The following is a 25022-nucleotide window of genomic DNA, read 5'->3' as shown; positions in this document are numbered from 1 at the left end:
TTTTGCTAAAATAACACAAGGTAAATATTTTTTTGGAGATGTTAGTGCCACAGAATTTGTAGTCATATGATATCCACATCATGTTGTCTTCCCCCCAATCCTCCTTGTAAGTCAGAGTCGTTGTTTTTAAAAAGTTGATAAAGCATAAATAGGAGAGGTATTAGCATAGAACCTATAAAGGAAGAAATTTCACCAATCTTTTGGCTTACAGGTTCTTCAATATTTCACATGTGGATAAATTTAAATCTCTTGAAAGGGTTTAAAAGGAGCAAAAAGCTCTTCGGTTACAGGTACCCCAGTGGCGCTTAGTCCTGTTTGATATAAAACAGATTGGTTGTTTTATTTAAGAGAAAATTTGCAGGAAAAACTTAGGTCTGTAAATATTGATCTATGTCTTAGATGGTTGAACTGAGCTTTGGGGAGTTTATAAAGTAGATGAAAGAAAAGGCTGAAAAAGTGTAATGTTTCATCTTGGCTTGCAAGAGTCGTATCTCAAAACACTATTGAAGTTTAAAATGCCAAGTACAAGACAAAGGTGTTTTGTATTATTTTGGACTTCTGCACTGGAAATAATTTCTGAAGGGTCCAATAACTTCAGGATAGTTATAGTCTGATAGCTAAGTTTGAAACCGGCATACTTTTGGAAGTTTCTAAAAAGAAGAGTTCATTAGGACATCACTATGAAAAAAGCATGTTTAATAGGTCAAGCTAATTAAATGAGGATAGTACTGTTACAAATTATAGAAATGAAATGGGTCGTGGAGTTCTGAAAGCAATCTATTAAATATGCAGCATGCATGTTACTTAATACATGCATCATTTGAATGTTTTAGAGACTGTTTCTAAATATCTATGTGCATACTCTAACATTTGATGTTGTTGCCTTTTTTTAGATATTCAGAAGATTATTTTCTTCACATAGTCACAAAACTGCAAAACTGCACCTGGATAAAGAGACCGGAAGAGTGCACAAAATTCAGGTAGTCTTAATTGTCTCTTTTAGAAAAGCTGTTTAGCCCAGGTTTGTGTAACAAGCAATAAATTGAGATCTTACCTATTGAAAAGATACTTTTGTATTGCTTTCAGACTGCATACGTAGCTATGCATTTCTCTTATTCTTTTGATGTTGGGGTTCTTCTTGTTTATTTGCATTGAACTGTGCAAACTGAGCAAAATAAAAACTACGCAAATGAAGTAACTTCACCTATCTCCACTGTAATGAATAGTTAACTAACTTGCTAGAATGGATTAAAAATACTTTCAAAACAAAACATACAGTATTAAAGACAACTAGTAGTGTGCTTTTATTTGTCCAAATTGGCACTCTGATAAGAGACTTTGTAATGAAATGGTATATTTCTTACCCCAAGGCTATTGTTTCTGTTACAGAAGTGCCTAAAGCACCCATTAGGCTCAGCTATGCATGTCATGACCCCTGCGCAAATAAGCATGTGATTACACCTATCCCTGTCAAGATTGCACGTATGTTCAAGATGGCACATAAGTATGTGCGGAGTAGGGACTGTGATCCCTGTAAAGCTTCCGCTCATTTGGAAGTGCGTCATGCTGGGTTTAGAGAACAGCTTCATGGTGCCAACCCTAGTTTCTCCAGGGGGAAACACTCTCTTGAATTACATTGTTACATGGAACAGAATTAAAGATTCTGTCAAGATCATTAAAAATAAATAAACTGACCTACCTTCCAACTCTTTGGAATTAACTAGCTTTGAAAACTTAATATCCACATGCGCAGTGTGATACTATTAGCAGAAATAATGGGGGGGAGTGATCTTTATGTGCAAAGTAAATTGCTGTGTGCTGTGTATCATAACTGACCAATGGTGTTTCCCAAAGCTGAGGCAGTATAATGCATAGCGTTAAGGTCTGAGAAACTTTCAATAAACTCTGGCTGGCTTTCTGGCTTTAGCTATGCACAGAGGTATCAGAATATGATACAGAGCTGTAGAAGCAGACCATTCTGTTTCAGGATAGATAGGGTTGTTGGTTGGTGTGTGTGTGTGTGCACAGAGTTGATAGGAGGTAAAGCTGCTCTCATCTGCTGTTTGCCCAGCTACAGTTAAGATTTTTGTTTTCCAATCTTTTTTTAACCTCTGTTCTGAATGGGCCAGCCACCACTTACCAGCAATTTGGCACTTCTGATGTGCTAGGTGTATGAGACAGTGTCAGAGTTACCACTTGCTGTTCCAGCTTGGCTTCTTCCTCATTTATTACTTCCAGTCTCCCTTCCTCTGGGTCATTGTCCAGGCCTATGGGAATCTAACATGACACCTTCGATCTAAACCCTCATACAAGACTCTCAATCTTTTAAGTACAACATGCTCACTCTTCCTCTTGCTGTCTTTTTGCCTTCTGGCAAGGAGTATGGGTGATAAGCGCTCTAGATAGGTTATACCACCAACAATCAGACTGGAAATATTCAAAGGTGCAAACTGGGATGCACTAAGCCTTCTAGAAAATGTGGGCTGTACATATACTGCAAGGAGGGAGTGAGTTTGCTAGCTTTAATTTAGCTCAACTACCAGGCACAACAGATCTTTTGTAACTCATGATTCAGCACTGGACAAGCTTGGTTAATTCTTCAACATTCAAGGTCTCTGCTGTTTTGGTTTCAATGCATTTAGCATCAAAACTAACCAGAGTACAACTGTACAACTAATTCATATATGTGCCAACCCATGCTGCAATTGCAGTTCTGAGGGCAGGGCTGTAAATTCTTCTGTTTCTATGAAAGTTGACCTGCTTTGATATCATCCAAAAATTCTGCTGATGTGATTGAGGACCTGTACTTTGGTTGAAGGTCTTGCAGATGATTGTCGCATAAAAGGTGTATGTATTTGCATAAGTCTTTCCTTTGTTTTTCCTTCCTCTCAAACTGTTCTCCTCTCTGTTACTTTCCAGAAACAAGATGTTAACATTTTACAGATATCCTTGCTCCCAGACCACACTGGAGACTTTCAAGGCTTACAGTCTCTTAGCAGTTGGTCAACAGAGGCTTTAAAAAAAAAGGGGGGGGGAAGCAAGAGAAAAAGAAATTCAGTATAAAATTTACTAACTAAACCTTCATACACTTCACGCTCACTGTACTCTCAGATTTTTTTATCAGACTTCAAGCACAAGAGCCTGGAACTAGCTCTGCAAGGACACTGCAGCTTAGGAATGATGCATTGACAAAGCTTTGTGGGGAGCAGAGCTTCTAGAAATATGATGAAGAGAGGTAACCCTTTCTCTTCCTCATCTGCTTAGAAGTTCCCACTCCCCATGCACAGTTCCTTCTTGTCTCCCTGTCTCTGGTACTGCCCTATCTTTCATTCTCTCTTTTTCCCTTTCCTTCAACCAATTAATCCTCTGGCAGTACCTCTTTCCTTTTTTCTAATTTTGTCTAGCATCAGTAATGCATAATAATTGTGTAATAAAAATATTATTCAGTTCTAAAAATCTCATTAAGTAGATAGCAAAACATACCCATTTTGCAGAGGAGGAAATTAACCTCAGAGAAGCTGTGCAGCAGAATTAGGTAATACAGCTAGCCACCATCAGGAGGAGAGCTAGAATCTGCCTCTGTCACCACAAGTCTGCCTGCTGACTAGACTGCAGAGAAGCTGGTTGTCTTCTTTCCTTGTTTGCCCATCTGTTAAATGGAGTGAACATTTAAATGCTTCTCAGGCATGGTGTCAATTCTATGACATCTCTGTGTAACCCTGAAGTTCTGAAGAACAGTGAGACATGCATATTTATAAGGGATTTAATGTCTTATGCCTCAGGGCATAAACTAACCTCTAATTAATAAGGTTCAAAATAAGATTCCCCAGGGATAGTGAATTTCTCAAAGAAGCTTTCTTGTGTTTTCCTTTGTGGCTTTTGCTGTTCACTATTATCATACTGGTAGTGGAGTAAATGAATCTGTGCTCCATAACTCATATGTTCCAGAAGACAGAACTGTGTGCCGATGAGTACACATCTCTTCTCCCTATAAGTCTAACTCCCAGGAGATCCAGGCCAGATACAAGGACAAGTATTTCTTTCCAGCATTGCACCTCTAAACCATATCCTTTTATTTGGCGAAAGGGTTACAGCTGACAACCCTGGTTGACACAAACTGTAGTGGTCCCAATGCACAAAAAGCAGAATGTGCGATTCCAGGGTGACCCTCCACTACCTAGCTCAGCTTTGCCATGAAGCCATGCAAACTGTGTCCGTCTGCTGTCAGAGTTGCCCTTTGCCCTTTCCAAATGTCTTTATCTAAAGCTGCTCCACTGTGCCTGCTCACACGACTAGGCTACAGCGCTATCTAGCAGTGGTCAGTGGTTCTTGACAGCTACCTGGTATTCACCCATGCATTTCTCAAAATCAAGAAGAGTCATAAGGCAAGTACAAGCCATGATGCCCTCTTTAATACCTCCCATATCCACAGTCACTTTTTTGTGATGGATTTTTGTCCTGCCTCTGCCAGGGAACCAGTCTTCTGTACCTTCACTTCTTTAGTGTCTATAATGCTGGCATTAGTGCTGCCAGATTCAGATTGCCCTTGGAGGAGCCTGTGCAAGCACTTGGTTCATTGCTCTTGCAGTCTAGTGAAGATTCAGAGTGCCTTGCATAAATGTTTGTCAGCTGTTCCTTAGGGCTTATCTGACTTCACAGCAGACACTAGCAGAGTGGTATAAGTATAGCAGAAGATCTAGCAGTGCTGTAAGTTCACTGGGACAAATGCAGTCCTAGTAAGAGTGATTTAGGGAAAGTCTTTTCCAACATTTAGTGCTATCAATGTATATAGAACAATTTAAGTATGTTCTATTCAGACCTTTTCTTTACAAAATTCAGCTTTGCTTCTTTTATTCTTTTTTTTATGTTCTTTACAACTCTACACCAGTGTAGCATTTCCACATTACCCCTTTGTTTCAAAGCTCATCTGAATTCTGCCTCCCTTTACAGATTTACAACTTGTTTTGGACAAAGCAAGTCCTCAGATTTCTTGGATATAAGAGAGGATTGGTGCAAACTTGGAAAGGGAGGTGAAATAAACCCGCAGCTACCTTGAAGCATCATTCTTAAAGCTCTAGAAAAAAAATGTTGGATAGATTTCTCTGCAAAGACTCTTCTAGCTGCAGTTGGTAGAGTCTCAGGTTCCCTAGGTAACATGAATCTTAATTATTATATTAGCATTCATCAAAGGTTTTCAACTTAAAAGAGATGTTTCATTAGTGCAACAAATTAGAGCCCAGCTGGATGCAAGCTGTAATTGTTTTTTACACCTCCACATCTCTGCTTTACAGACTTTTAAGTTTGATTTATTCTCATTTGGGCTATAGACCTGCGGTGGCAAATCTGCGGTTTTTCCAAATAGCTGCAACTCTTGTTTCTGCTGGAAGCTAGCAAATAGTTAAAACAGCCCTCAAAATGGCTGGGGGAGAGCTGTGGAGAATGGTGGTTCAGAAAAGCCTCTGGGCACTGTCTTCCTGGGCTCTCTTGCTGAGCTTGGAGCCTGGCGTAGAGATACAGCACTTCTGCAGGAGTGGTATGGTACTGTGATAGCCCTGGGTGAGCTGTGGATACTGGGCTCCCTCCCTATGGGAATACCATTCCTGAGAAACCTTATCTGCATCTGGTAATGAAGGGAAAAGGAAATACCTAGATGTAAAATACACTTTTAAAAATGCTAATGTTACACCTTTTTATTTTTTTTTAATATTAATACTTAAAAACAAACAAAAAAAAAACAACCCCCCCCAAAAAAAAACTGAGGTCTGGGAAAGAATAGTTAAGAGATCAACCTATTTTCATAGTCCTATCATTTCTCCTCCTGCTTTTTGTTCCACCTGACCACTATTACCTTTTCCCACTTTATTACTTCTTCTGAAGAATGTGCGCTAAACATTCTTACAGATTATAAAATCCTATTCCTCCTTGAAGGGATTAATTTGAAGTATATTATACTCTAACATATATAACAATAGTGCTTAACACGTCTACGTATTTCAATAAAACACAGCTGAAACATAAATGAAATACCCTGCAAGCTCAACTTATGCTTACGTAAGCTCACACCAGCACATAATCAATAGCTTTCCTAACACTAAACAGATCAATAATTCCACTGTATTCTCTGAAATCTTCCATTTCAGCATACAAAGAAATACACAGAACTGAGATTACATTATGGTTTCAGAGTACATTTGCTGCATGTTTAATAGATCATATGTAAAATCAGAAGTATATGTTCGAAGACATACTTTTTCAGAAGAGAAACGGGCTGGGTGGAGAGAGTGTGATTGGTGATAGTTTGAAGAAACAGATGAATCTTTTAATTGCTTGCAGACTTTATATTTTCCTAAAAGTTGGAAAATTCCTATAATGGGAAAGTAAATGGGATCAGATTGAGCTAGTTATGTTTTCATGGTAGACTTTATGTGGTTTGAAAAAAGTGTAATAAAATTTACATATTCAGCCTCATTTCAGATTCAACCTTGTTGATTTTGATTGTCTTAGCTATTTATGATGTTTCTTCATTTATGGACTGTTCAAGGGCTGTCAGCATAGCACAGATTCTTCAACAGATGCTGTTTCAGACATGAGATTTAAGCACTCTTTTCTCAAAGTTTGGAATCTGTCATAGTATGGCACTACTAGAAAGCACTGATTTCCTAGTATCGACTGGGCTTGACAAAAAGCCTGGAGAAACAAATAACATTGTCTAGAGCTCCAGTGCCGTACAATAAGGTAATTCCTTGCTCACTGAAAAACATTACAGGAGTGGACATAAATTAAGAGTAGTCTTACTATGTGTAGTTGCACCCTTTAAATTTTGCTGTTATGTAGTGGACTTTTTCATGGGTCGTTCTCTGAACTGTCACGATAGTCTCTATGATAATATGTAACTTCAAAATCTTTGTCTTCACATGTGCAGTACAAATAGCTCACATGATCTGAAGGCTTACCCAAGCTAGGGGAACTATTAAAACAAATTATTAGACAAACATAGTCTTTCTCTGGTCATTAGTAAGCCAGACATTTGTCACTTGGAATACTTTGCCTTTTATTCAAATGATATTACAAACCATATTGTCAGACACACTAAGCATATGACTGTCACTTAAACTGCTTACAATAGTTACAGTTTTGAATATTTGCTATTCTTACTTCGTGTTTGGTTACCTATTTTATATTGTGTTTCAATTCACTGTTCAGTAACTAAAGATCTACAAAGGGGTCTGACTGTGCAAGCACTGCTGGTGTGGATAACATGCAAATGCTTTATAACAGGAATATGATGTGCTTCTGCAAACAAACATTCATTTGTTTGTTGCTTACTACAGACCTTTATAAAAGGTGAACTGAAGAGAATTTGTAGTTTGTCAAAATACAGAGATAGAAGGGATCTCAAGACTATCTGGTCTCTGGACTCTCTGTGAAGTCCATCTTTCTCAGTCTCAAATGTATCTAGGCCATTCCTGAAAGATGTTTGGCTAAATGTCTAATAAAAATCTCCAGTCAATGACATTCTGCAGCTTCCCTAGGCAACCTGTTTCAGTGTGCTTCTTAATATTGGACCCAAACTTTCTTTAGTGCAAACTAAAATGATTTCTTCTTGCCCTTCCCCAGTGGCCTTAGAGGACATTTGAACATCTACTCTTTAGAACAATTTTGCATATTGTAGTACTTCTGCAGCATCTGTCCCTATCCACTTTACCTGTCCTCCCACCTCAATTTAGTCCAATGTCTATTCATAGGGAAATATCTCACACTTCTGTCCTCAGCAATGAAAAATGCCCTCTGGCCCCAGCTCCACACACTTCTGTCACACACTGAAGTGTAGTCTGCACAAAAGCAGTCCTATTAGGTTCACAGAGTTAGGTCAGATTCTGCTGGCTCTGGTCCCCATCTGGTTTTGTATTATCTTGTATTTTGTATTATCTTTATGATTTTTTTAAAAGTATCTGTTCTGTTAAAAGCAGCCTTTTAAAATAAACAAGGCAACTGGTCTTTCATTTAAAATTATGAGATATTTAGAAAATAAATAAATGCAGAAAATGCAGCCCCTTGAGGACCAGGTTAACTGTGTTGGCCCAGTGATCCAATTCTAGACTGGAACAGACAAAGTTCCAGTAGTAAATTGCACAAAGTATGAGGCTGTGTAAAATTTTGGTGCAGAAGCAAGTGCCTTTTCACACCAAGTATTTATCTGAATAAAATACTAAAAAGTTATAGAACAAAACAACTTTAGCTAAGCATCTTCTTTAATGAAAGAAGGTAATCTGAATGAAAACTATCCTGCTTACTGCAGGAGGATAAAGCAAAGGTCCTTTTGCTGCCTGTATCAATAATGTGGAGGAGTCAGGAATCTTTAAACTCTGCAGCAGCTCTTTGCATAAAGACAAATTTCGCCCCTATTAAATATTATAGATTATTCACATCCCACTTGGGATAAGAACTATGCTGGCTTTCGGATCAGCCAAGGAACTCTGTTAGCCCTTGGCTAACCGCTGACTGCTTTAACTCTACAGCTGGTTCACATTCAGTTGTTGGAAGGAAGATGCTGAGAAGTCTGCACTCTCCTCAGGATGTGTGTACACTGTGTCTTGTCCGTAGACATGAGCAGGCTGTGCCCAAGCTCTGAACCAACTGAAAGGCATGTATCTATACTGGTGCAGAACCAAGATGAGCTGATTAACTTTACTGCTAGGAGGGATATAATAGTTCAGGCTGAGCTTCATGGCTACAAGGCTACTACAGAAACTCCAAAGAAACTCCATGAGCATGTTTAGATCCTGCAGATACTTACACATCTGACTTCCACTAAACTGAATAGTATAGATTTTTCATATAAAGGTTTTGCATCATGCAAAGGGTTTTGAAAACAGGTACAGTCAAGGCAGCAGTTCTGTATTATTGCCCAAGGGTCAATCTATACAATTAGTCCAAAATCTGAAAACATCATTATTCCTTTTGGTTGTCTCAATGTTTGGATAACCTGCTTGAGAAAACAGGATTTTCTTAAGCTCTCAGCATCTGCAAACCTGAAGGGATTATCTGGATGCTATATGGGCTCTGAGTTCCATCCCAGTTGGTCTCAGTAGAGAACTGGGGCCATGGTAGTTATTCCAAGAAGGAAGAAATTCAGCAAAAGCCTCTGCTGGTCAACAAAATACATTCTCCAGTCAACAATGACTATCTGTTACTGATTAGGATTATCATGACTGTACTCATTCAGTTTTATGAAGTATATATTACCAGTCCAAATGGAATAGCCTTGTTATATATGCTGATTTTATTCCTTATTTGTTACAAGGGAAACTTCCAGATAATGCAGTCAGCTCCCTTTTGCTTGTCTTGGTACAAGAAATATCTGTGGTTGATGTTATTCCTAGAGTTCAAAAAGAGCTCTGAAGTCTCAATCCACTTCCAGCTGCTTTCAGGAGAAATGCTGCAGGAAGGCATGCCTCCCCAGATAAGAAATTGGCTGTGCCGACCTGCAGTCTAAAGAAGGTATTTGCCAAACCTTGGGTCCTCCAAATATTTGGTCTTTTGACTCCACCTTCCTTCACACTGGACTTTTAATGGTGTGGCTGGATCTTAAACATGCTTTGTTCTAGAGCAACCCAGATGTCTAGCAGCTCTATTAATAATTGGAACTTAAACCTTCTCAGCATAAAATATTTCAATGTTCTTATACATATCTGAGCTGGATGCTCAGCCTGTGTAGCCACATCCCATCTTCCAAGAGCTGCCCCATATCTCAACATTTTCTCCTGGTCAGAACTCCACAGACAGCATGGGTCACTTTCCATCCTTCCAAAGGAAATTCAGAGTTTGACTTTAAGGTAGTACTGTTTGGTGCTGTTATGATTCTGACCCTTGTCCCTTATCTCACCATCTGCTTGGTGAGTGTTTTGTATTGTAGCTTTTACCGGTTTCTCTCTTCCCAGATGGCATAATGCACAAATTAAAATACTGTCTTGGCTTTGCAACACTTTACATATCATACTTGTTGAAAGAATCAATTTTTACAGTACATGTCTCAGGCTTATGGAGCATGTGCTCTTTCGGGTGTCATTGTCTCATGATGGAGACCACATATGTGATTAACACTAGAGATGATGGTTGTGGAAATAATTATTGGAACTGCCCAGTCTCTACCCATTTCTCATCACTTGCTGTCAGTTGTAGAGGTATCTTGTGTCACAGCTTGTATGAGCAGGTTGCTGAATATTTTTCCAGTGGGTTTTGCGGTCTGCAGGTTATACACATTGCAGCTAGAGCTTTGTACATTGATGCTTGGGCATCAAGGAATTCTGTGTCATGTTTTGATGCAAGTAAGAGGTTGCTATTGGTATGGCTAAACCTTTAGCACATATGTTATTAGATAACATAAGAATATACATCATTAATCAATATGTATTTCCTTGTTCTCACTGCATTTCTGAATTAGCTTGTCTTTGTTTTACTGCCTCAGCAGATCCATAATATTAATTAAAATTATTACTTTTCTATGAATTCTGATATCTGTTTTTCTTCAGACTGTTTCTGCTTTTACTGAAGCACTCATTCCTGTGGGATGAGTAATAAAAAGAAAGAATGCATCATCTGTATTAATTAATGTTATCTATCATCAGTTTGCTTTTTCAGATTCTGGTAGCCATCAGACACTTCTGTTTTATGAAAACTGGGCAAGAATATTCTGGGGCTATTCCTTTCTACTCTTCATGTCCTGAAATTGTTACAGACAATATTTAGGCCTGCTTGGTTTGGCTTAAAAAAAAAAAGTCAAGGATTTCAGAATTATGATTTTTGTGATTCCTAGTCTGTATGTGATTGTCAGGGGGCAGCAATGGCCAGCTGCTCCCTAAGGGGCAAGGAGCTGGGATCCCCATGCAGTGACCTGGCTGGCAGCCGCCGCCCCGCCGCCTGCCAGGGAGCAGGGCGTCAGGGCAGCCCCAGCCTTGGGCATCAGGCACGCCGCAGGGACAGGGATGGGCTGAGGCCGGGCTGGGTGGTTGGAGCCAGGGTAGGGGTCGTGGGGGGCCCCATGGCCAGGCAGTGTCAGGGTCGTGGCAGAGTTGGAGCCAGGCACTGCTGCTGCATCGCGGGGCAGCGACTGACGGCCCTGCACTAGGTTGAATGGGGGCTGCAGCTGGGTAGGGTGGGGGAGGCCCCAGGGAGGTTGGCAGGGACAGGCAGGACTGTTAATGTCCTCGGAGCAGGGTCCTGATAGAGATCTTTGAATTCGCTTACTTCTGTAGCTGCAGCATATCATTAAGGTTGAAAAGAGTTGCTTAAGCAAAAAGTTATCAAGAAGAAGAACAAGTGGACTCTAGTCAGGAGCGGTTCAAGAACATCCAGTGTCCTCCCAGACTTACTCATTTGAGTTTCCTGCCTCATTGCTTGATTTGTAATTTTCCATATATTTAAAATAGGATGCCATATGCATAGAGCAATTATTTTCATCATGTACCTCCTGAGCCACGTGAGTGTACTCTCAGGTGCATCCCCACCTGTGTACCTGATATCTCCTATCGTCCAGGCACCCCTTGTGGCTGAGCGTGAGGCAATGGGAATCGTGTGTACAGGGATTGAAGTGGAATACGGCTTGGACAAATAGAGCCATGCTGTTTACTCTATCATAAGTAATATTTTTTGTTATCATTTCCTGTAAGTAAGATTATTTAAAAGCTATTCCATCCCAGAATTCACTTGCTCCCAGTATTCCTCACACATCTGGAAACTTTGTCTGAGAGTCCTTGAGGAGTTCCTGAGCTCAGTATTCAAAACAGGTTAATATGTACCAGTAAGCCATCTGACAATTCAAATGGTACTCTTTCTTTTGGTCTTTTGTGTATGAATCAAGCCAACTGCCTACTAAACTTTTTTTTCCCCATTTTGACCATTATTTGTACATGTAGTATGATGTGTGAAAGAAAAGTTAGGTTTGGAATCATCACAGACCTATTCATTATCTTCCCTGCCTTCCAGAAAACATCATCCTTTGGGTCCTCCCATGTGCCAGGACATGCATCATCTCCACCAGAAACAGAACGTTCCTTTACTGGAATATTAGCTCAGTGTAAATTGTTGATAAAGTTGAAAGGAGCAACTTCTCTTACCTGTGTCTTACTCTATTAAAGTCAGCTTACTTTCAGGTGGAATTTAGCTTGTATTGTTTAACTTGTTTCAATGGCTTGTTTTACCTTACTCACTGAAAAAGTCTGAAATAAAGTTTTTCTTTTCCTCTGGCTGTTCCTGTAAAACGTACTTAATTTTTTCTTCACAATTAATCCTTCTGAGTTAGGAAAGGAACAATTATCTATTCCCTGCTGTGTTATCTTTTTCAAAATTCCAAGCAATTCTGTGATCGATGAATTTTCTTCTCTAAATGGTTAGTATTTCTTTTAATGTCTCACCTAATGAGACCGGTATGTCCTGTCAAATGATAAATAATGACTGGCCATGAATGTTTTAGCCTCACAATTTGAAAACTGAATCCAGTGGTAGCATTGTTCCCTAAAGCAAAGTGTATTATAGGACTTCAGGTCTGATTTCAAAGGGCTTATGGAGCTTTTCACTGCATTTCACTGTTTCTTAATAATATAGGACATTTACATACATAATATTTACATAAAGTTTGGTGGTAACATGACTTCACTCCTACATAATGTTTAAATGAGGAAACCTCTTGCCCTCTTTCTGTTTAAGGACTTCTGCTGGGTATTTTGTGTAGCTGCTAGGCTCTCTATCTGCCACAGAGAAGGTATCTGTCTTCTTTATTTGCAAGTTGTCATATAATTTACTTAGCATCTGTGATATTGTGTGCAGCAAAACTGTACTGGACAGTTGCAGAAATGAATTATTAATTAATTGACTTGCAACCACCTAGCTGTTCAGTAGGCTAACCTCTATAGCCAGTATTTTCCGTCCTCCATTCCTTTTGTCTTCTTGGTTCTTTCTTTCTTCAGCCTTTTGGTTTCTTATAGTCACTTGTTCTGTGTTAATTGAAATCTTTTTGTTAATTCTTTGGGGACTGAATCATGTTTTCTGTGTAAAGCCTAACATTGGTTTTAGTTGAAGACTCTCAGCGTTTCTATGATAATCTTAATCTTAACAATTGATAATAAGGATAAGACTGATTCTGACTTTGTCTGGATGGAAAAGGGAGAATGAGAGAGAAAAATAGGATAAGAGAAGGGGTTCTTGGACTGATTATTTTCTGAACCTTTTTTGTCAAGATGGACTTGCTCTACAAAGCAAGTCAAAGGAAACACAATTATAAAGGGTTCGTATAGCCTTTTGGTACTTAGTTAATTAGAACTGTTTTTCATTCTCTTAGTTCTCTACCACCTCTTTTTTGCTCATTTACCTGTCCTTGAGTGGGTTTTGTTTGTTTGTTTGTTTTGCAGGTCAGAATTAGCTTCCTGCTGTGATGCAGTTCACAACTTTATTGCTTCTCAAAACAACACCCCTCTGGGAAGTAACATGAGTTATGAGGTGGACCATAAAAAGACCATCCTCATCACGGAGGACATTTTTAGGATGCTGCCTGTGGTAGGAACTATATCTTTGCCTCTTATTATAATTGCAGTATCATAAATGTTTTGGATTAAAAATAGAGCTGTTTTGTTTGATTCCCACTGGAAGGACCCCTTCACTCCCTATGTATGCTTCATTCGTCTAGCAGGACTTTTTTTTTGGCTTTTCTCTGAAGCAGACAAGGCATGGACAGGGCATGGTAGTTCAGAATGTAGGTGGAGTTGCTACAGAACACAATTTGCAGCCTCTCTTGGTAGCCAGCCATGTTTCTTAAGTTTTTTTTAGTCCAAGACTTGAAGCCTATGGACTGAATCCTCTGAGAACATTTGCCTTGTTTTTCTCATTCCCATTTTCAAAGGTATTTCAGTCTTTAAGGAATATTTCATATTCCACTTATTCTCATGCCATTTCCAGTGCAGGCTTAGGCATATAACTTGTGAAAACTATTTTGAGGATAGACCTGCTACTGATGTGGAGCACCTTTGCAGCCAGAAACACAGGTTGAGTGAAGGAATCAGGTTTTGTAGCTAAGGACTTTAACAGACATGACAAGACAATGTGTATCTGGCAAGGGATCTCTCTTACCCTCTCTGGTATTCATGATCTGTGAGATCCCAGATACTGTAAGTCTAGTCCTTTCTTATGCTGCTGTAAATTGCTGAGAACCTCCATTGCAATAGAGGAGGTTACAGTGCTTCCAAACCAACACTGAATGAAAGATAAAAGTATTTTTTACCAACACTGAACTGAAGAACAAAGTAGTACTTTTTTAGGTGCATATATACTTGCTAAGCTAGCCAGAGTGTTCTGGTCCATGAGTTCTCCTATAATAATAAAACAAACTGTCTTTCCAGAATTGAACAAAACATTTTATCTTGTTGTCTTGAGATATATTGCTGGGCGTAGTGATGTTTGCAGCTTTCCCCACACTTTTTTCCTTGTCCATGCTGATAGCGCCTCTTCCTGTTTCTCTTTGGGCAGCTGATGAGAGAAGGAGGAAAGATACAGCTCTGTGTAAGAAAGTTTTGATTCAGTTTTGCAAGTGGGTTTAGTTTCTGCACTTGAGGTAGCCTAGCTTTGGCCTCACTGTTGAATGTCAGTGCTCCCACAGCAGCAGAGACTGAATGAGAAGTATATCTGTTCCTGAGACCCTTGGATAACAGCCAGCTATATTAATGTCAACTGAAATAGCCAAAAATTTACATTAATATGCCAGGCTATGATCTCTGCTGGTTCACAAGTGGATGCATTTAGCTCTCATTCAGCTCCCCTACTGCAGGACATTAACTTCTAACAAGAGTAGTAGTGGAGAGGGTGAACAACCAGGAACAGTAACTACTTCAGCTATCAGTCAAATTCACTTATGAATTTAAGTTAGGACACATGACTGTCCATTGCAGCATTTTGCAGGTTTCCCTAAATTCATTATTTTTCCTAAAATATAATTGAATGATTGCAAATTAATAAGCATTTACAAAGTTACCCTCTATCAGCTGACACAGTCAATGACTATGTAGCAACTCCCAGTCTGTCACAATGCAAAGTAAAATGGGTGAATTTAAACTATCTTCAGGAAGAGTTAGTCCCTAAGTCCTGTGAGGTTTCAGTCCACTACAAGATCATTTTTGTGTTAAGCAAATTTAAAATGTATTCATCCAGTTTAACAATCCATTGTTATTCCCTCAAAGTACTGAAGACAGAGCTAGCCGTTCTCAGTCTGTTGGTTGTTGGCTCTTGGCTATCCAGGCCTGACAACCCTGACTCCTAAATGGTGGATGCTTTCACTGGGATGTACTGGATTAAACCTGCAAGCACAAATGGATTGCACAAATCGTGCTTTGGATTCCTTGCCACTAGAAGTTCAAAAAAAAAAAAACCACACAAAGAAACAATCAAAAGAGCTATAAAACTTTGGCTGTATCTTTTTATTTGTTTGCAGTCCTCTCCTCTTTCAGTCTATCCCTTCAAGAACTGTGCAGTGGTTGGAAATGGAGGCATTCTCAAAAATTCCAGCTGTGGAGCTGAAATCGATCGTTCTGACTTTGTGTTTAGGTAAGAGCTGCTTGATCTTACTGAAGAGTGTTGAGTGTTTCTAAAAGCTTGGCAGGATTGGAAGCATGCCAGTGCCAGTTTGTACCAGTGGGAAAAGATCTTGACAGTTCCTCATTTCTGCCTTTCTAAGGGTACTCTTTCTGCTTTATAGATTTCAAAACTTTGATTCCTAAGTAAAGAGTATATGCAGGTATAACTTATGATTGCAAAGATACCTTGCTATGGATGTGGAAGTTGATTATCTGAGAACCTGAAATTTCTGCTCATTTAACATCTGTTCAAAAACATCCATTTTCTTGGCTCAGAAGACAAGATTAAAAAAAAAGAAATTAAAAAAATGAAAGACTGGTATTAAATGTCACGTGTTTACAGTTGCCTCTGGGTTACCAAAGGGTTTACTTAGCCTTAGGTTGGCTCAGTAATGCAGTTACTGTTAGCACCTCTGTTGGCCATCTAAAAATTAGGCTTCGAGTTTAAGTAGTTGTTTCAACTCCCCCTATAGACTGTGGAGAAAACAGAGAGTGATTCAGCCCGCCTCCCTCAGTACATGACTCACAGAATCTAGTTTCTGCAGAAGAACAAACTGAGTAACCAAGTGAAGGTTCTTTTCTCAGTGATGTCCAACCACAGAGTCTTCTGGATTTTTTCCTTTTTTTGACTAATATTTGGTCTTTTCAAATTAAAAAAAGTCTTTCCAATTAGACCAATTGACTTTATTAAAAATGAGGAATCTGCATATGAAGATGCTAAATCTAAGTGACTCACTTTAAAAAGAAATACCTTCTTTACATTACAAGCTGTTATTTCCCTAATTGGGCAAGTTATGTTGCCTCATGAAACAGCCATCAACATTGCTCTGCCAGCTGAGGGATTGGTGTCAATCACACTGTTTTTAAACAGAAGATAATAGAAGACTTTCTGGAAAATGCATTGTTTAGGCAAGAGGGGCAATATTTTCTAGCAGATAACATAGGGAATTCATAGATGGGCTCCTTATGGGATTTTAACTTTGCATCTGATTTGTGAGAGCTCATTTATGAAAATGAGCTCTCTGTGCTGTATTTTAACTATCTGTACAGTAGATAAAGTATTTTTACCAGAAGTGCTGTAAGCCTTATTTAATATTTGTAAAGTGCTTGGAGACCTCTGGGAGCTGACATGAAAATGTCATTCCACAAGAGAGGAATTTGCAAATAATAACTGAAAGGTATTTCTGGTGGGCTTCTATTTAAGTAAGTGTTTCTCAATTTCAGGTGTAACCTCCCTCCAACCACAGGAAGCATTAGCAAAGATGTTGGCAATAAAACAAACCTTGTGACTGTTAATCCAAGTATCATAGCTCAGAAGTAAGTAGTCCTGCAGTTCTTTTTCTGTGCAGTATTGTATAATTGTTTGACAGGATTTAGATTTTGTTAAAAATCCTTTGGGATACCAGCATAGAGAGCGGTGCAGAAAGATTACTTCATTAATGAGACTTAGTTCCCATGTAAAAAATGTACAAGTCTAAATGGAAATCTATTACACATGGCCTTTTTGTAACAAAAAGGAGGCAACAATACCCAGATTAGCAGGTGCCTCTGCTGGCATCCATTCACACTTTATGAAAGAGTAAAACTGATCACTGCAAGTCCAGGCCTCTTCCCCCACAAAATCCCCACAACCCCAACAAAAAAAAAAGGAGTTATAATCATAAATCAGAAAAGCTTGAAAACGTGTGTCCAATTCTATCAGTAGGACTGTAAACACACGTTCTTAATTAGTTTTCTGAAAAAGGATATGTCCGGAATGGAGGCCCAATTTCCGTAATTCATTTTCTCAATCCAAACCAAAGCTGCTCACCCACTTTTTTTCTCAGCAAAGTTTTCTTTTCACCTTCTTGATGAAAAGAAAATCTGCTAAAGCCAGGCTGACTAATCTGGCATCTTCAGCAGTCTGGAGCTGCAGCTTATCAATGAAAAGGACTGCTGTGGCATATTATTTACTGCTTATTGATCTAACTGCATGTTATTGTTTGTCATATCTATATTTGTCAAATAGACAACATCGGGCAAAGTTCTTTTAGCTGAAAAGCAAGAAGGAAGCAGTACAATAAGCACAGAAATGACTTACAGGTATTTGTCATTGATTCAAGGAGAGAGCTTGAATTTTTGCAGTGAGTACTGACTGCTTTGATGCTTACCCGGCCCTTTTTGACTTAAATGAATTGTTGCTTCTCCCCAAAATAGAATTAGCTCATTGACGTTAGTGGGGCTGCACAAGAATATGAGAAAGGAAAACTTGGTCCAGTGACTCAGCTTCATTGGTGACTACTGAACTGATGCGTGATTTCTCTGGGTTTGAGGGTGGTGTCCTGTCACACCTACACTTACTTTTAAGCCTAATTATGCTATACTGGCATTGATAGGAGTTACACTGAAGAAGATAGGAGCTAAGCCTGTGTGAGGATGAAATGAGATTGTGTAAGGACTTTGGAATTTGAACATTTTAATTATTTAAATATTCAGAGGAAACTAAACGCTTTTGAAGGAGGAGAGGGAAGTGACTTGGCACCATTTAACGGAGCTGAGTTTGTTTGTTTTCTCAAGAGACCTTTTTCTGATTTTAATCACTTTAATTTTTAATCCTTTATTTAGGCTTAGTCTGATAGTACTATTGTTAAGGTTATATCAAGCTTTGGAACCATGTCTGACAGGGTATACAATGCAGACAAACACTCTTGGAGGAAAGAAGCCCAGTTCTTATATGTCCTGATGGAGTTGAACTACACTGCACCTAAAAGTAATGAAGCTATAAGGGAAAGCAAGATGAGGCTGAGTCATTCAGGCTTCTAGCTAAGAAGGGAGAGCAGAGGTCTGAATTTTGCTCTGAAGGTTCTTTGTGCATTTTACACTGAGTAGAAATAGAGATGATTCTGGGAGTAGAGGCCAGAAGTTTACTCTTCAGTCACCCTCCCTAGCCATAGCCTCAGGCCTTCCGTGCTTGCTTTGGCTGTGTGACTGGCATGCACAGGGGCCGAGGCCCACCAGGAGGGGCTGAGAGACTCTCATTCAGTCTGTTTCAGAGTCTAGAGGCAATGTCACTTCTCTGGGAAGCAGAAGCTGTAAGTTTAAACCCCTTCAGGCTGAAAAGGGAGGTGGACTCATGTCTTTCATTCCTTGCTTGAGTTCAGTTGTGCAAGAGGCAACTGGTAACTCCTCCATCAGTGAGGGTTTTGAATGACAATGGCAGTGGTTGCTGTCTTCTGTCTTGAATTGAATTCTGCGTGAGAAGAGGGTTTGAATCTGCTCAAACTGCAAAAAGAGATGAAACCACGTCTTCCAGTTTCTGCTGTAACCATTGGGCTACTTTGTGAAAAGTAGGGTCAGATAGCCCTTAAAAAAAAGGTGAAAACATCCTTTGAATCCCAAATTGGATGTAAGCACCATATGCTCAGATGATTCAGACACCTAGGGTCTGTAGAGGAAATGAGCTGAGTGACACCGTTGTATCTTGTATTGCTTCTTGGATAACTCTGGAAAATTCACTGGTCAACATTTGGGATCACTGAATTATCCGATAGAGAGAAATGAGTTTTTCTGTTGACTGCTGGGAAACTGAAGTATCTGAGAATAAGATACATTTTATTTGTGAAGTCAAACCTCTAAGTCTTGAGAGATATTCACAGGTTTCCCTGTGAGGTCAAGGGAGATAAATAGGCATGTCAAGACTTTCAGCTATTTAAAAAGTATATCAAAAACAGCTAAGATTCTGCAAAACTTGGACACATGCTGATCTTTTGCTCTGCAAGACTGCTCACATGCAGGAGTGAGTACTCCTATTGCCACACAGGGCAGACACCCAGGATTTGAAGATGGGTTATCTTATACATATTCACGTAAGAAAGAGTTTTCAAAAACACACACAATGCATACCATAGTGCATGTATTTTTAAATAGAGAAAGTATGAATATGATTTTTTTTTGCCTTCTCCTTTGAAGCTTCTTAAGTTGACCATCTCTGAAAGCAGGTCCTGGTCTCATTAGCAGTGGATATGATCTCCTCTAGTACGTCCTGTGTTACCACATCAATTCTATAAGGTGTGTTGTTATTATACAGTAAAGTCAGATTTTCATAACAGCACATGGAAATATGAAAACATATAACAGGTTGATATACATTTGCAATGTAGACAGGCTGAACTGGTGCAGCTGAGCCGAGCTCACAAATCATGTGGAGGTACAGTCGTGCTATTTTGGTCTGTAGTCTATTTATGTCAAAGTACATTTCATTCACTCTTTTCCTAAAATGTTGTATTTGCCAGATACAACAAACTGAATGAAAAGAAGACAGAATTTCTGGAGAACATTGTGGTCTATGGAGATGCTTTCCTTTTATTGCCAGCATTTTCCTTCAGAAGCAACACAGCTACTTCTTTTAAAGTATATCAAACTCTTAAAGAGTTCAAAGCAACACAGAGGGCAATATTTTTTCACCCCACTTACCTGAAAAGTCTTGCCCAGTTCTGGAGAACTAAGGGTGTGAAAGCCTACCGATTGTCATCTGGTTTTATGATCACTAGTGCTGCTGTTGAGCTGTGTGAGAATGTGAAGCTATATGGCTTCTGGCCTTTCTCAAAATCCACAGAGAAGATGCCAATTAGCCACCACTATTATGACAACCAGCTGCCTAAACCAGGTTTTCATGCAATGCCCAAAGAATACAACCAGATCCTTCAGCTTCATGGCAAAGGCATTTTGAAGTTGCAGTTTGGTAAATGTGAATCAGAATAAAAAGGTAGGTCACCTTCTTCCCGCATAAAATGTCTTTAAGTAATGTGTCAAGGCAAAACTTCTTTTTTTGCAAACAGTTTGGGTCTGTTCTTCCTTACAGAGATATTTCTTCCCTAGAATCAGAGAAAGTTGTGTCCATAAGTGAGTGAAAGATGGAGTTTACTAATTAAAAAGTACCACAGAGTTGAGAGATGTTTTCTAATTGTTAACTTTAGACAGGGGGCATAGCTAGACACATGTTATTGCCATAATTCATAGTCAATTAATAGTGTCTCCTCATCTCAGGTATATTTCTTTCCCAACCTATGTTTGGTTTGGTATCAGTTCCCGTGAAACAACTGCTTCTGTGAATTGTTTTATTTAAGGTGATCACAGACTGTGATCTACAAGAGAAGGTGCCTAATTCTGGCACAGCTGTAGCCTTTCCAGGCGTATAGAGAGGCCAAAGTAAGGATTCAGATTGCCCCATGAAGAAGTAACATGTATATGCAGCCTTGTTCCCTCTCGTCAGTGAAGGATAGGTTAGAACAGCGCACTCTCGCAGCTTGGGACTGCACAACAGCTTGCAGGCAGCAGTGAAGAAGCTGCCGTACACTGCAGCAGATTTTGCTGCAGGCTTTACCCTGAGGCAGCCCAGAATCTGGACAAATATAGGATGAAGTGTCATTCCCTCTCCCTCATCCTTTCACACTCTCCCTTGCCCCTTGTTGCTCTACCTTCTGTGTATTGCCTCAAAGAAATGTAGCACAGTCTGGCCCCTGACCTTGAGCCAACTCACTGGCTACAGATCACGGGTGACTTTGAAAGGATTGGTTTGCGTATTTTCCAGCTTGACTTGCTTTGTTGGCAAAATAAGACCTGTTTGTATGGGTAGTTATTCATCTTCTCAGATAACTCGGAAATTCCCAGTTAAGAATACTGTCTTTTATTTACCTTCCAGAGCTCTATTTTTCTGGGGAGTGCAAGTTAATGTAACAAGGAGTGAATTGTATCATACTACTACTATTGTATAATGCTTTAATTGGACTGATGTAATTCTGTATTTCTCAAGTTAAATATATAAAAATAACATCAGCTTGCTCAAGCCTGAAATTTTAAGTTCAAAAGCTAAGAAGGGTTTTTCTTCTGGTTAGGTTATGAAGTGAATTTGAAAATAGCCTTTGATGGTGTTCAGAAAACATGCCGTCAAAGATACATTTCATAGTTGATTCATAATTAGAAACTGCAAATTTATAAACTATCAGATTGCTAATGTCAAGAAGGCACAATTTTATTCAGTTTCAGTTTTTTTCAAGAAATAGAAAAAGAAACTGCTTACAAGTATTATTAGAATAATAGAAAGCAAGACTTGAAGGGACTTAGAGGCCACTTAGTGAATCCATTCCCCTAGTCTATGGCAAGAGATTACATGGAAGGAGGTGTATGTGTATACAGTTTCATGTGGCTAACTTATGGGTTTTTTGCCTGTAAAAGGTTGTAGCACTTTGGAAAGGTTAAGAAATACATAATGTATTTCTTGCTAATACGCTTAGCTGCTAAGCTGTTTGCATCCTGCAGTTTCCCTTGTATTTATTCTTCCTATAATATTAATCCCTGGAGTTGTACCATGTAATTTTAATTGTAGTAACTACACCAGCTAAGAAAATGAAAGACAACCCTTTATTAATTTTTCATCCAGGAAGAACCAGACAGAAGCCACAAAAATGTTTAAGCATCTGTATGGGTTAATTAAATGCTGTCCATGCTTGGCAGACTGAAAATCACTTCTATGGCCAAATTTGTAAAATAAGCTGTAAAGAAAAAAACAAGTAGAAAGATAACTTGTGCTGCCCTAACACTTTTTTTCCACTATGTTAATCACTTATATTTAAGAAAAAAGTTAGCCCTTTAAAAACAAAGAAATAAAATGCTTTCAGTGTGAGCTACCATTCTGCTACTAACTATTAAAGATAATTGAAATTCTATAATAGATATATTTCAGTGAAGATGGCCTTTTCTAAAAATTGAACAATATCATTTTTCTTTTTAGTTTCTCATTTCTGTTTTTCTCTCTGCTCCCCTCTCCCCTATTAGGTGGGTAGTTGAGGAAGGTTCCTTATACCACTGGGTGCCCACAAAAGTCTCAGGCAAACCTTTCTTCACACATCACTGGCCCCCAAAAGTTTGCTGCTGTAAATAAGACATGAATGAAGCTGATCTGCTGCAAGCACCCATCTGCTGCAGGCAGGTAGCAGGTGCTGGAACACCACAGGGAGAGCATCCCTGCCTCATAATGAATCATTTTGGCAGTGTTGCTCATAAAGTCCATCCGTGCCATTGAAGAGGTGACCTTTGCTCATTGGAGAGAGGGAATTGTGAGAAGCAGGAGTCGTGCAGAACTGGTTCTGCACCATGTGGGACACTCCATCTGCCTTAATAGCCACTCATGCACAGTTATGATTGTGCCCAACAGAGACACACGTCTCTCAAAGTAGATGCTTACCTATCACAGAGCCTAAGTCAGAAAATGAGACATCAGCAAAATCTTGAAATGTAGTAATGATCTATATTATTTTGTATTAAATTACAGAATCATTTCTGCGATGGCCCTGCAGCTGAAGGAATTCTTGTTTGCTCATTGGTTTAACCTGATAAGCCTGAAAGTCATGTCATTAGCTTCAAGTAAACATAGGCTCAAGGAGGGGAAATGGCCTGATTCGTATTTAAAAATAGAAAAAAAAATGATTAGAAAAATTGTCAGATGATAAATTAATCAGACTGGCAAAAATCTGATTGCCCAGAAGCCTGGCTGAAATGCAAATATTGTCTGCCAAGAAAGTATCAGGTTTTATGCCTGCTAGAAAGAGACAGCAGGGAAGCCGAGGATGCGTTGCTTTGACATCCAGCACAGCAGCCCTGAGCAGCTGCTCAGAGGAGGGAGCAGACAGAAATGAAACTGAGACTCTCTAAGGCGGAGGCAGAGAATGTTGCTCAGTCATCAGAGCACAAAGCACTGAAGGAGGAGAGGCTGAGAAGAGCTATGCTGATGGTTAGTGAGTAGGAACTGCTGAACCTTAGCCTCAGTGTGAGTGTATGTTACCTGGAGAGTAAAAATTGGGTCTGAGCTTTTAAACTCCAGCCCCGTGGATAAAAGGCATCTATGTCTGACAGAAGAGAAGCAGTGCAGCTCTCCAGCCAAGGTGGAGCTGGCTGGGGGGCACTGTGGAGCAGGTGGCTGCCTATTTACTTACTCAGGAATTACTGTCAAAGAGAATCATGCTGTTCTGAACTCTGTCAGTGTACGCTCATTCTTTTGTATTGAAAATTGCTGGCAAAGCAAATCAGTTATTTATAGCAATAGGCTACCTACATGAGCTTAAATTCTCCAGAATTCTCTTATTCTTGTGGTGTCGCACTGTAGCAGAAGCAATATGTGCTGCCCTACAATTTACCTTTAATTACCTTGAGAAAAATGATACAGCATTTTGAAAATAGGGACATTCTAGATTCCTGTCCAACAGCCGAATTTCAGCCTATTCTTGACTTGGACCTGTATTATCCAGCCTGAAATTATTAGTGTATCCAATGTTGAAAGAAAGTCTTCTGCTTTAGTACACATACAGTATAGCTCTTAAGCAAACACTTTTCTTTGCTCATGTGTTCAGCCACTGAACTAAGTTTAGGTGTTAAGAATAATGTCAGCGACAAAACAAGTGGAGATAACTTGCTTCTGTTTAGCTAAAAACACCCAGAATAGAAAAATGGATATTAAATTTTAAATCAAATGAAAAATATTTACAGTTTTGTTTTTTTTTCAAAGAAGTAATTAGCCTGCTGAAGAAATAGAATCATTTCACTCCCTAGATGTTTTAAAATGTGATTATGATAATCTAATATCAGATATATTTATATTCAGGTTTGCAGTGGATGTGTCCCATCCAGATGCTGGTTATACCCAGCCTTGTTTAGCTTAGGAAAACTGAAGAGGATGGTGCAGGTGGGGTAAGTATGAGCAGTTCTGGGATATTCAAGTGAAGGAGTCCTCCCTTACAAAGAACAGGTGCTCGAGGCAGGTCAGTCACCAGCAGTCCTGCCCGCCCTGGAGAATTTTGTGTGCCTGTGATACTGTGTAAGAAATGTCACAGACAGACTGCAGTCTGAAACAGGGCTGAAAAAGCAGATGCAGAAGGTGAAATGCATACACAGAGGACTAAGCTACTGTTTTATTTTGAATATAACAAGCAGTTTTCCTATTATACAAGAAATATCAGTAACATGTTTTACTGTTTTAATTTCAGGGTGATGATCCTAAGAAGAAAGTTTGTGTATATCTCAGCAGTTTGGTGTTGGATTTGATCTGATGTGATTCTGTGAGCATTAAACTGCATTATTACAATAGAGGAATATTTTACATTTGGGAAGAAAAGGAAATGATTTTTGACATAGCGATTGCTACATTTCTGAATTTGACAGATCAATTTTTTAATGCAAAATAACATATATTTGGGGAATTTTGAAACTCCTGACTATTGGTTTAATTGTAGCAAAGCACAATCTCAGGATGGTGGCAATATGTGACATTCATCATGTTTTGCTTCTTAAATTATAGTCATTACAATATTTTGACATAAGATCTCTATTTTTGTTAATATCATGTAATACAGACAATAGTCACTTATGTGGTAG

General features: G+C 39.1%; 1 protein-coding gene across 1 annotated transcript in view; it reads left to right on the top strand.

The window, feature by feature from the left end:
- The window catches only part of ST8SIA6 (ST8 alpha-N-acetyl-neuraminide alpha-2,8-sialyltransferase 6), a 40651-nt gene extending 15985 nt beyond the window's left edge, over window positions 1-24666 (top strand). Inside the window, exons 4-9 of the mRNA XM_067292507.1 lie at window positions 894-980; window positions 13407-13551; window positions 15476-15588; window positions 16842-16934; window positions 19889-20361; window positions 24635-24666. Of these exons, the coding sequence (XP_067148608.1) occupies window positions 894-980; window positions 13407-13551; window positions 15476-15588; window positions 16842-16934; window positions 19889-20357 (907 nt within the window). The 3' untranslated portion in view covers window positions 20358-20361; window positions 24635-24666. The remainder of the gene's footprint in view (window positions 1-893; window positions 981-13406; window positions 13552-15475; window positions 15589-16841; window positions 16935-19888; window positions 20362-24634) is intronic.
- Window positions 24667-25022: the final 356 nt, after the last annotated feature.

The sequence above is a fragment of the Apteryx mantelli genome, chromosome 2 (genome assembly GCF_036417845.1).
Source record: "Apteryx mantelli isolate bAptMan1 chromosome 2, bAptMan1.hap1, whole genome shotgun sequence".
Taxonomy (NCBI): Eukaryota; Metazoa; Chordata; class Aves; order Apterygiformes; family Apterygidae; genus Apteryx; species Apteryx mantelli.
This window is presented reverse-complemented; position numbering and strand designations above follow the sequence as displayed.